Source organism: Triticum aestivum, chromosome 7A (genome assembly GCF_018294505.1).
Source record: "Triticum aestivum cultivar Chinese Spring chromosome 7A, IWGSC CS RefSeq v2.1, whole genome shotgun sequence".
In the NCBI taxonomy this organism is placed as follows: Eukaryota; Viridiplantae; Streptophyta; class Magnoliopsida; order Poales; family Poaceae; genus Triticum; species Triticum aestivum.
In genome coordinates, this window is record NC_057812.1 from 606720831 (window position 1) to 606734332 (window position 13502).

At 46.7% G+C, this 13502-nt stretch overlaps 1 protein-coding gene across 1 annotated transcript; it reads left to right on the forward strand.

Moving 5' to 3' along the window:
* The first annotated feature begins 10656 nt into the window (after positions 1-10656).
* LOC123148571 (beta-1,2-xylosyltransferase XYXT1) lies at positions 10657-13280 on the forward strand. The gene is made up of 3 exons (XM_044568007.1): positions 10657-11527; positions 11671-11733; positions 11845-13280. Exons 1-3 carry the CDS (start codon positions 11419-11421, stop codon positions 13113-13115), a joined length of 1443 nt encoding a protein of 480 aa, XP_044423942.1. The 5' UTR covers positions 10657-11418; the 3' UTR covers positions 13116-13280.
* Positions 13281-13502: the final 222 nt, after the last annotated feature.

Below are 13502 nucleotides of genomic sequence, written 5' to 3' on the forward strand. Positions count from 1 at the left end.
TAAAGGAAACGATTCCCAAGCACTTCGTAATGCTGAAATCAACGAAGGTAGAAATCAAGAAAAATATCAAGTGTTGATGGTAGACAAGACCACTAGTTTCAAGAAAAGGGCAAAGGGAAGAAGGGGAACTTCAAGAAGAACAGCAAGCAAGTTGCTGCTCAAGTGAAGAAGCCCAAGTCTGGTCCTAAGCCTGAGACTAAGTGCTTCTACTGCAAAGGGACTGGTCACTGGAAGCGGAACTACCCCAAGTATTTGGCGGATAAGAAGGATGGCAAAGTGAACAAAGGTATATTTGATATACAGATTATTGATGTGTATTTTACTAGTGTTCGTAGCAACCCCTCGGTATTTGATACTGGTTCAGTTGCTAAGAGTAGTAACTCGAAACGGGAGTTGCAGAATGAATAGAGACTAGTTAAGGGTGAAGTGACGATGTGTGTTGGAAGTGGTTCCAAGATTGATATGATCATCATCGCACACTCCCTATACTTTTGGGATTAGTGTTGAACCTAAATAAGTGTTATTTGGTGTTTGCGTTGAGCATGAATATGATTTGATCATGTTTATTGCAATACGGTTATTCATTTAAGTAAGAGAATAAATTGTTGTTCTGTTTACATGAATAAAACCTTATATGGTTACACACCCAATGAAAATGGTTCGTTGGATCTCGATCATAGTGATACACATATTCATAATATTGAAACCAAAAGATGCAAAATTAATAATGATAGTGCAACTTATTTGTGGCACTGCCGTTTAGGTCATATTGGTGTAAAGCGCATGAAGAAACTCCATGTTGATGGACTTTTGGAATCACTTGATTATGAATCACTTAATGCTTGTGAACCATGCCTCATGGGCAAGATGACTAAGACTCCGTTCTCCGGAACAATGGAGCAAGCAACTGACTTATTGGAAATAATACATACTGATGTATGCGGTCCGATGAGTGTTAAGGCTCACGGCAAGTATCATTATTTTCTGACCTTCACAGATGATTTGAGAAGATATGGGTATATCTACTTAATGAAACACAAGTCTGAAACAGTTGAAAAGTTCAAAGAATTTCAGAGTGAAGTGGAGAATCATCGTAACAAAAATAAAAGTTTCTACGATATGATCGCAGAAGTAAAATATTTGAGTTACGAGTTTGGCCTTCAATTAAAACAATGTGAAATAGTTTCACTACTCACGCCACCTGGAACACCATAGTGTAATGGTGTGTCCGAACATCATAACCATACTTTATTAGATATGGTGCAATCTATGATGTCTCTTACCAATTTACCACTATCGTTTTGGGGTTATGCATTAGAGACAGCTACATTCACGTTAAATAGGGCACCGTCTAAATCCGTTGAGACGACACCGTATGAACTATGGTTTGACAAGAAACCTAAGCTGTCGTTTCTTAAAGTTTGAGGTTGCAATGCTTATGTGAAAAAGTTTCAACCTGATAAGCTCAAACCCAAATCGGAGAAGTGCGTCTTCATAGGATACCCAAAAGAAAATGTTGGGTACACCTTCTATCACAGATCCGAAGGCAAGATATTCGTTGCTGAGAATGGATCCTTTCTAGAGAAGGAGTTTCTCTCGAAAGAAGTGAGTGGGAGGAAAGTAGAACTTGATGAGGTAACTGTACCTGCTCCCTTATTGGAAAGTAGTTCATCACAGAAATCTGTTCCTGTGACTACTACACCAATTAGTGAGGAAGCTAATGATGATGATCATGTAACTTCAGACCAAGTTACTACCGAACCTCGTAGGTAAACCAGAGTGAGATCCGCACCAGAGTGGTACGGTAAACCTACTCTGGAGTTCATGTTACTTGACCATGACGAACCTATGAACTATGAGGAAGCGATGATGAGCCCAGATTCCGTGAAATGGCTTGAGGCCATGAAATCTGAGATGGGATCCATGTATGAGAACAAAGTGTGGACTTCGGTTAACTTGCCCGTTGATCGGCAAACAATTGAGATTAAATGGATCTTCAAGAGGAAGACGGACACTGATAATAGTGTTACTATCTACAAAGCTAGAATTGTCGCAAAAGGTTTTCGACAAGTTCAAGGTGTTGACTACGATGAGAGTTTCTCACTCGTATCTATGCTTAAGTCTATCCGAATCATGTTAGAAATTGCCACATTTTTTGAAATCTGGCAAATGGATAAACAAAACTACATTCCTTAATGGATTTATTAAAGAAGAGTTGTATATGATGCAACAAGAAAGTTTTGTCAATCCTAAAGGTGCTAACAAAATATGCAAGCTCCAGCGATCCATCTATGGACTGCTGCAAGCATCTCGGAGTTGGAATATACGCTTTGATAAGTTGATCAAAGCATATAGTTTTATACAGACTTGTGGTGAAGCCTGTATTTACAAGAAAGTGAGTGGGAGCACTACAGCATTTCTGATAAGTATATGTGAATGACATATTGTTGATCGGAGATAATGTAGAATTATTCTGCAAAGCATAAAGGAGTGTTTGAAAGGAGTTTTTGAAAGAAAGACCTCGGTGAAGCTGCTTACATATTGAGCATCAAGATCTATAGAGATAGATCAAGACGCTTGATAAGTTTTTCAATGAGTACATACCTTGACAAGATTTTGAAGTAGTTCAAAATGGAACAGTCAAAGAAAGAGTTCTTGCATGTTACAAGGTGTGAAACTGAGTAAGACTCAAAGCCCGACCACGGCAGAAGATAGAAAGAGAATGGAAGTCATTCCCTATGCCTTGGCCATAGGTTCTATAAAATATGTCATGCTGTGTACCAGATCTATTGTATACCCTACACTATTTTTGGCAAGGGGTACAATAGTGATCTAGGAGTAGATCACTGGACAGCAGTCAAAATTATCCTTAGTGGAATAAGGATATGTTTCTCGATTATGGAGGTGACAAAAAGGTTCGTCGTAAAGGGTTACGTCGATGCAAATTTTGACACTGATCCGGATGACTCTAAATCTCAATCTGGATTCATATTGAAAGTGGGAGCAATTAGCTAGAGTAGCTCCGTGCAGAGCATTGTTGACATAGAAATTTGCAAAATACTTACGGATCTGAATGTGGCAGACCCGTTGACTAAACTTCTCTCACAAGCAAAACATGATCACACCTTAGTACTCTTTGGGTGTTAATCACATAGCGATGTGAACTAGATTATTGACTCTAGTAAACCCTTTGGGTATTGGTCACATGTCGATGTGAACTATGGGTGTTAATCACATGGTGATGTGAACTATTGGTATTAAATCACATGGCGATGTGAACTAGATTATTGACTCTAGTGCAAGTGGGAGACTGAAGGAAATATGCCCTAGAGGCAATAATAAAGTTATTATTTATTTCCTTATATCATGATAAATGTTTATTATTCATGCTAGAATTGTATTAACCGGAAACATAATACATGTGTGAATACATAGACAAACAGAGTGTCACTAGTATGCCTCTACTTGACTAGCCCGTTGATCAAAGATGGTTATGTTTCCTAACCATAGACATGAGTTGTCATTTGATTAACGGGATCACATCATTAGGAGAATGATGTGATTGACTTGACCCATTCCGTTAGCTTAGCACTTGATCGTTTAGTTTGTTGCTATTGCTTTCTTCATGACTTATACATGTTCCTATGACTATGAGATTATGCAACTCCCGTTTACCGGAGGAACACTTTGTGTGCTACCAAACGTCACAACGTAACTGGGTGATTATAAAGGTGCTCTACAGGTGTCTCCAAAGGTACTTGTTGGGTTGGCGTATTTCAAGATTAGGATTTGTCACTCCGATTGTCGGAGAGGTATCTCTGGGCCCTCTCGGTAATGCACATCACTTAAACCTTGCAAGCATTGCAACTAATGAGTTAGTTGCGGGATGATGTATTACGGAACGATTAAAGAGACTTGCCGGTAACGAGATTGAACTAGGTATTGAGATACCAACGATCGAATCTCGGGCAAGTAACATACCGATGACAAAGGGAACAACATATGTAGTTATGCGGTCTGACCGATAAAGATCTTCATAGAATATGTGGGAGCCAATATGAGCATCCAGGTTCTGCTATTGGTTATTGACCGGAGACGTGTCTCGGTCATGTCTACATAGTTCTCGAACCCGTAGGGTCCGCACGCTTAAAGTTCGATGATGGTTATATTATGAGTTTATGTGTTCGGAGTCCCGGATGAGATCGGGGACATGACGAGGAGTCTCGAAATGGTCGAGACGTAAAGATCAATATATTGGCCCTCTAAGGCCTTTCTCTCCTTTCCCGTATGGCCCATTAAGGCCCAATACGAATTCCCGTAACTCCCCGGTACTCCCGAAAATACCCGAATCACTCGGAACCTTTCCGATGTCCGAATATAGTCATCCAATATATCGATCTTTATGTCTCGACCATTTCAAGACTCCTCGTCATGTCCCCGCTCTCATCCGGGACTCCAAACTCCTTCGGTACATCAAAACACATAAACTCATAATATAACCGTCATCGAACTTTAAGCGTGCGGACCCTACGGGTTCGAGAACTATGTAGACATGACCGAGACACGTCTTCGGTCAATAACCAATAGCAGAACCTGGATGCTCATATTGGCTCCTACATATTCTACGAAGATCTTTATCGATCAAACCGCATAACAACATATGTTGTTCCCTTTGTCATCGGTATGTTACTTGCCCGAGATTCGATCATCGATATCTCAATACCTAGTTCAATCTCGTTAGTGGCAAGTCTCTTTACTTGTTCCATAATACATCATCCCGCAACTAACTCATTAGTTGCAATGCTTGCAAGGCTTATAGTGATGTGCATTACCGAGTGGGCCCAGAGATACCTCTCCGACAATCGGAGTGACAAATCCTAATCTCGAAATACGCCAACCCCACAAGTACCTTTGGAGACACCTGTAGAGCACCTTTATAATCACCCAATTACGTTGTGACGTTTGGTAGCACACAAAGTGTTCCTTTGGTAAACGGGAGTTGCATAATCTCATAGTCATAGGAACATGTATAAGTCATGAAGAAAGCAATAGCAACAAACTAAACGATCAAGTGCTATGCTAACGGAATGGGTCAAGTCAATCACATCATTCTCCTAATGATGTGATCCCGTTAATCAAATGACAACTCATGTCTATGGTTAGGAAACATAACCATCTTTGATCAACGAGCTAGTCAAGTAGAGGCATACTAGTGACACTCTGTTTGTCTATATATTCACACATGTATTATGTTTCCGGTTAATACAATTCTAGCATGAATAATAAACATTTATCATGATATAAGGAAATAAATAATAACTTTATTATTGCCTCTAGGGCATATTTCCTTCAATTACCTCTCAAACCACCTTTGTGGTCAGGAGGCGAGGAAAGTTTTCATACAACAACACCCACGGTTCAATATTAAAGTGTTCCTGAAGAGGTCGAAGGATGGACGGTCAATCATCCACAGGCACTGGCCTAAAGTTGCAAAGACCTTCAACATGAATGAAGGCTCAATATTCGTCTTCCGTTTTAGCATTTTTCTAGATGAGATGCATCTCTCTATGTACCGTCTATGATGCTAATTTCGAAAGGTTCTAGATGTTGCATGTGAAACTTGTTGCTGGTGCAGTTGTGTAATGGGGTAGCTGAGTGCTGAAGCTATATCATGTTGCACTCCGATGTATTTCAATTATGAAATACTGCTTCCTTAATATGGAAATGAAATATATTATGTGCTTAATATGAACGTCAATTAGATTAGTAAATGGATTATGAATAATAGGGCAATTAGCCCGTTAATTGGCCAATTAGCTTGCTAATTGGCCAATTAGCTTGCTAATTGGGTTTTCCTATTGCAAACAGTTAATGAGAAAACACCGTGGGTGATGACCTCAGGCAACGCACATAGTTTCTAGGAATAAACCGTGTTGGATCAATGAACAATCACACACGACATTCTTTTTAAAACTGTTTGCGTTACGCCACCTTGCGCAAAAGTTTTTCTTGTAGCGACCGTGTAGGATGTATATACGAACGGAAACGTTTAGCGAGGACTGACTGTGTGGGATGTACTTGCGACCGGAAACAATTTCGCCGTATAATTGTATTTTTTTAGCACTACTGTACGTATTTCCATATTTGAGCGCTCGCCAGTCACACACGACCTAATTTTGCCGAGCGTGTGTGCCAGGAGGGCATATCCCCAATGGTTTCTGGGTCGTGTGGGAAGGACCCCCCTATCGCCCACACTCACTTGGCGACGATTCCGAATGCCGTCGCGGAAAGGGGTTAAAAACCGTTTGTTTAGGACCGACACGTACCAGTGTACCTTATCACCCCCCTTCCCTCACCGCATCTAGAGACTAGAGGTCGGACTAAGTCTCGACGTTGATCGATGAAGGCGACGGTGGTTTTTTTTTTGCTCCGGCACCCTTCAACGGCGAGATGGGATATACGAGCGACGACTTGAGGTAGATGGTATGGTTGTGTAGCGGAGCGGTGGTCTTCCCAACTGGGCCGACAGTCTTTGAGGATGAGGCATCGGTGGCCTTGGTCTCATCCAGTGACTGAGGCAGAAATTTGGTAAGCTTTGGCCTCCGCCACACCTTATTTTTTCCTCTCTTTCATGTTATATTCACGCTGAATGTTTAAGAAAGCTTCACACTTGGAATTGTTATGTACGACCTTGCCTAAGTCGGCCATATCTTGAAAAACTCTCTGCCTTTGCCACTGGTCCCATCTTCAGGTATGCGGGTGGTAGCAGGGACCTTCGAAACCAGGCGGTCCTCCGCTCGGATGCGTGAATGGTGTCATGGTCCTGCACTTCTAGGCGGTTGTTGCAATGGGGCGGAGGGTCATGGACCTTCAGATCCGACGACAATGACGAGTATGTTTTTGAAGGAAATATGTCCTAGAGGCAATAATAGAGTTGTTATTTTATATTTCCTTATATCATGATAAATGTTTATTATTCATGTTAGAATTGTATTAACCAGAAACTTGATACATGTGTGGATACATAGACAAAACACCGTGTCCCTACTAAGCCTCTACTAGACTAGCTCGTTATCAAAGATGGTTAAGTTTCCTAACCATAGACATGTGTTGTCATTTGATGAACGGGATCACACCATTAGGAGAATGATGTGATGGACAAGACCCATCTGATAGCTTAGCATGTTGATCGTTCAGTTTTATTGCTATTGCTTTCTTCATGTCAATACATATTCCTTCGACTATGAGATTATGCAACTCCCGGATACCGAAGGAATACCTTGTGTGCTATCAAATGTCACAACATAATTGGGTGATTATAAAGATGCTCTACAGGTATCTCCGAAGGTGTTTGTTGGGTTGGCATAGATCGAGATTAGGATTTGTCACTCCGAGTATCGGAGAGGTATCTCTAGGCTCTCTCGGTAATGCACATCATAAGAAGCCTTGCAAGCAATGTGACTAATGAGTTAGTTGCGGGATGATGTACTACGGAAGGAGTAAAGAGACTTGCCGGTAATGAGATCGAACTAGGTATGAAGATACCGACGATCGAATCTCGGGCAAGTAACATACCGATGACAAAGGGAATAACGTATGTTATAATTGCTGTTCAACCGATAAAGATCTTCGTAGAATATGTGGGAACCAATATGAGCATCCAGGTTCCGCTGTTGGTTATTGGCCGGAGAGGTGTCTCGGTCATCTCTACATAGTTCTCGAACCTATAGGGTCCGCACGCTTAACGTTCGATGACGATTTTGTATTATATGAGTTATGTGATTTGGTGACCGAATGTTGTTCGGAGTCCCGGATGAGATCACGGACATGACAAGGAGTCTCGAATTGGTCGAGAGGTAAAGATTGATATATAGGACGATGATATTCAGACACCGAAAGCGTTCCGGGGGTACCGGGTGCATATCAGGTCACTCAAAGGGGTTCCGGGCATCCCCCTGGCAACTACATGGGCCTTAATGTGCCAAGAGGGGGACAGACTAGCCCCCTAAGGGGCTGGTGCGCCCCATGTAGGCCAAAATAAGGGGAGAGGAAAGAGGAGAAGGGAGAAACGAAGGGAAGGGATTCGGCCTCCCCCTTCCTTCCCTCATCCCTCCTCCTTCCTTACCCCTCCGGATGGATATGGAAGGGGGGAGGCCGAATTGGGAGGCGCCCAAGTAGGATTCCTCCTACTTTGGGGTGCCCCCTTGGCTGCCTCTCCTCCCCTCCAACCTATATATATGAGGGGGGGGGGCATCGCTATAACACACAAGAACGATTGTTGGCCGTGTGCGGCGCCCCCTCCATAGTTTACGTCTCCGGTCATATTTGTCGTAGTGCTTAGGCAAAGTCCTGCGCAGATCACTTCACCATCACCGTCACTACGCCGTCGTGCTGACGAAACTCTCCTTCAACACTTTGCTGGATCAAGAGTTCGAGGGACCTCATCGAGCTGAACGTGTGCAGAACTCGGAGGTGCCGTACGTTCGGTGCTTGATCGGTCAGAACGAGAAGAAGTTTGACTACATCAACCGCATTGTCAAACGCTTCCGCTTTCGGTCTACGAGGGTACGTGGACACATCTCCCCCTCTCGTTGCTATGCATCTCCTAGATAGATCTTGCATGAGCATAGGAAATTTTGTTGAAATTGCATGCTACGTTCCCAACAGTTTTGTCAACCAATTCTGCTGCCATAGGTGAGGACAACGGAGCATGAGGTTGATGCCAGATCTTCACCGCATGTGTGACAGTGGCCTTCGTCGTTCTAAGCCTTTGGTGGCAACTGTCACTTTTTGGGACTTGACTGCCTGCTTGTGCAGGATGATCTTCACTCATGTGGCATCTCACGTCAAGATCGTGCTACACATGTAGCTGTTGGGATCGTGAAAAATGATGGCGGTGGCACATGATGACTTCGCTTTGGTGATGCTTCTCAAGTAACTGGTCTCGAGCTCTGGGATGAAAACCTAGGACCTGGCCTTTGGTGGTTTGATCCGGCGATGGCGGCGTTTGAACATCATTCCCTTTCTGAAGGCGTTGCTGCTAGAGAATCTTTATCATAGTTGTTGTTGTAGTTTGTAGATTGTTGTTTTGATTGCTTTGTTTCTTTTTCTCCGCCTAGGCATAACTTCAGTTTCGTATGACTTTGCTTTTTTGCTTGCGTGATTTTTATGTATGTCTGTCGGTATTGATTATATGGATTTTAGTGATGCAAAAAAAAATGTGTACTCATTGTGTTTTGTAAATTCTTTATGTTACTTCCTTCGTTCTATAATATAAGACACTTTTTGACACTAATGTGGTATCAAAAACGTCGTACATTATGGATAGAGGGAGTACAATTTTTAGCTAGTAAAATTCGTCCTTCGTCGAAAGAGGAGGACTTGTGAGGATCAGTACCGGGGGCGTGTGGTGCGTGTGCCCTGAGCCGGTGACTCGCGTGAGGATGAAGAGTCGTACACGCCCGTACAAACTGAAATGCCGTGCGTACGTACGTGCGTACAGGCACCGCAACTATCGGATCACAGCCTCGCTTCCGTCCGTCCATCGGCCGGTGCCTGCCGGCGGTCGGTGGCCGGAAGATATCCCGGCAGCTTCCTACGCCACAGAATAATAGATCGTCGTCCAATAATACGTGTGGCTACACATTCCCTGCACTATACTACTAGTGGGCATGGATTTACATGTTCGTTTCTGGGATCAGGGACCAGAGGACAGAATGCTCCCAGCGTAGCTAGACAACGCCACCACATGTCCACTTGACACCGACGTGGCCAGCAGTACTCTCTCCCGTAGTCTTCTCCGCGTAATCGACTAATCATACGTGCTGATCACCGTATTCGGCGGCAGAAAAGCACGCGGTGCAGATGGCGGAGCGCATCAGCGAGGCAAGTTGCAGCAAGGTCAGAATGATCTGCAGCTGGCGAGCTAATGGAAAAACGGCCATGGAATCACGCACGGCATATCAAACGGACACGCGAGATGCTAGTCAGAAGGGCGCTATTCTGAAGGTTGGTCAACCATATGATACAATTTCATCACGGCCATGTGTATCACAATTTAAAAAACCTGCCTCCCATCCGCGAGGTCCTCCATGTTTTTCTTCTTCTTCTTCTTCTTCTTCTTCTTCTTCTTTCTTTGCGGCACCGACGCCCCCCCATGTCTGTGCACCCCTGTCCCCAGCTTGCGTTTTCCAGGTTAATTTAATGTCGTTTTCCGTTGAATTCTTTGGCGATTCTTTGCTTGCCATGCCGGGAGACAGCAAAAAGATGAGGGTGCGAGTCATTGTATATCCAGGCAGAGATTCAAAGTTCCCAGTTATTATCTTCTCCAAGATGATCTCGGGGAAATAATGCAGAATCACAGAGTTGCCGTGGGCACGATGGTTCATAGTTGACGAAAAAGAGTTTCTCTCCGCTTTATATTAATATATACTAAAGCAACTCGATGGTTCATAGTTAAACTTAATTAAGCGTGATTCGGAACGAGCAATCGATCCACTAGTAGACTTTTATTTTATTTACGTAAAAAAGCGCACAGTTCCAGCCTCCGGGAGCAGAAAAGAAATGGAAAAGGCGAACGGCCGGGATGGTAATAAAGTAGTTGCAACCTGGACTGGGCAATCTCCCCTGCCATTCTGCTGTTGCGTTCGCGCTGCGATTCCTCCCATGTGCCCCAAACAATTCCGTTTGCTGGAGCAGCACGAAATGCCAAGCCCATAGATCTGGCGACCAGCACCACGTACCACCAGTACCACGCTTACTTGCAAGGCATGTAAAATCGGTCTGGCCACTGAGTGAGTTCGCCATTAAAATCTCAGCTGACGTCCATTGACCTACCAACATAAATGTATCGGGTTTGCAGCTCGATCGCGATCGCGATCACGACGACGACGACGACGAGAAGCGAGCTCCGGCTGAGATCTTGTTGCCCGTGAACGAAATCCGAGCGGAGGCTTCGGAAAGTCCAAAGGCGCGCAAAGCAAGCAAGCGTTGGCTCAGTTCTCGTGGGACGAAAGGAAAAGGGAAAGCGGAGGGAGGCGCGCGCGCGAGGAAACGTGGTTTCCATGAAGTGCCAGCGATTGTAATCGTTCTACCGACCAGCGGAGCGAGCTCGAATAAACTAATGGCGATCGCTTTCCAAATCATCGTCTAGTTAGTGGTACTAAGTTGTATCGTTCTCCCCGGCCACTACCGCCGCGCTGTGATGTGCCCGTGCCCGCGCCTATCTATTTGTCCATTATCGTATCGTATCCATTTCTTAATTCCTCTCCTCCCCCCGACTTAACTAATCATCGCCGGCAGGGCCTGCCATTGATCTGCTACTTGAGGAATGCGTTGCGGTTGTGGATGCTACTTGTAGTACCACAAGGAGGGGATAGGGGCTCTGTGGCTCTCTCTGCTTTCTGAGGTCGTGCCGAGATGAAGGTCCCTCTCCCTGTCAGGAGCAAGAGCTTCAAGAAGAGCAGGGGAGCCTCATGCAGCCTCCCCCTCCTGCTGCTCATCGGGGCCGTCCAGTTCTTGGTGATTGGTACGTGTTCTTCTTCGATGCGTTGCATTGCATTCCATCTGTTTCGATTCATGGACTCATTCATTGGTCGCATCCGAATGCGTGTTCATCGGTTCTTGTGGTGGAAATGGAGATTTGACATTGAGGTTTGATTCAATCTGCAGGCAAGCCTTTTCCGTCGCTCTTGATGGATAGCAGCAGGAGGAGAGCCTTCTTCAATCTCGCAGGTAGGGATCTTCTGCTACAATGTGGATGATCGGTTAGTTCATCCGGGGAAAGAAAAGAAGCTCTTGATTAAAATTTGCAATGTGGATTTCTGTGTTGTGTAAATAATGCAGAGGAGGAGTTCATCCCGGAGCCTCAGGTGAGCTGCGACTTCAATGACACGAGATCCGACTACTGCGAGATGGCCGGCGCCATCCGCGTCCGCGGGAGCACGTCGGAGGTGTTCGTCATGACCCCTCGCCGCGGCACCACCGCCGGGGACGTCGTCGGCCACAACGCGACGTGGATCGCCCCCAACGCCACGAGCTGGAAGATGCAGCCGTACACGCGCAAGGGGGAGGCCCGCATCATGAACGGCATCACGGCGGTGACGGTGCGGCTGGCGGACGCCGACGAGGCCCCCGCGTGCGAGGTGATGCACGACGTGCCGGCCGTGGTGTACTCCAACGGCGGCTACTGCGGCAACTACTACCACGACTTCAACGACAACATCATCCCGCTCTTCATCACCACGCGCCACCTGGGCGGCGAGGTGCAGCTGCTGGTGAAGCAGAAGCAGGCGTGGTGGTTCCGCAAGTACGGCGAGATCGTGGACGGGCTGACGCGGCACGAGGCGCTGGATCTCGACGGCGACGCGCGCGTGCACTGCTACCGGCGGGCCTTCGTGGGGCTGCGCAGCCACAAGGACCTGAGCATCGACCCGCGCCGCGCGCCCAACAACGTGTCCATGGTGGACTTCAAGCGCTTCCTCATGTGGCGCTACGCGCTGCCGCGGGAGCACGCGATCCGGACAGACGACGAGGTGGTCGGCGGGCGGAGGCCGCGGCTGCTGATCATCACGCGGCGGTCGCGGCGGCGGTTCATGAACCTGGAGGAGATCGTGGCCGCGGCGGAGGAGCTCGGCTTCGAGGTGACGGCGTCGGACCTGATGTCGCCGCCCAAGAAGCAGGGCGGCGAGGCGGCGGCGGCCGTGGTGGGCGACGGCGGGCAGGCGCGGATGGCGGACGCGTCGGCGACGGCGAACGCGTTCGACGTGATGCTGGCGGTGCACGGGTCCGGGCTGACGAACCTGCTGTTCCTGCCGATGAACGCGGTGGTGGTCCAGGTGGTGCCGCTGGGGCGGATGGAGGGCCTGGCCATGGACGAGTACGGCGTGCCGCCGCGGGACATGAACATGCGCTACATCCAGTACAACATCACGGCGGAGGAGAGCACGCTGTCGGAGCTCTACCCGCGCGGCCACCCGGTGTTCCTCGACCCCGGCCCCATCCACAAGCAGAGCTGGTCGCTCGTCAAGGACATCTACCTCGGCAAGCAGGACGTGCGCCTCGACATGGCCCGCTTCCGGCCCGTGCTCCAGAAGGCGCTCGACCTCCTCCGGTGACACGCGCACTGACACGTCACACGCCGGCGCCGGCGCCGGCGACGACGACACATACATACACATCATGTTAATCAGACCAACTTTTTCTCCCCTTCTTCTTCTCGTTCTTTGTCGACATGAAATCAAAGGTGTACACAAATTGATTCTAGTTTTTTGGCCGGTGCATGGACGACAGGGTGGCGACGTTTTTGTTGTATGATGATTGATTGTAGTCGAGTCGTTTTCCCGGAGCCGTGACGGGCGTACGTGTCTGGCAAGGCAGCTAAGCGCCAACAACAAGAGGAAGAAAACAACGTCATGTGAGGCATCAAAAATGGTTTTCTTTAGATGGACCGACACGGCGAGGGTGGGGAATGGAGCATCAACCCTCGTGCCCCAATCGGGCTG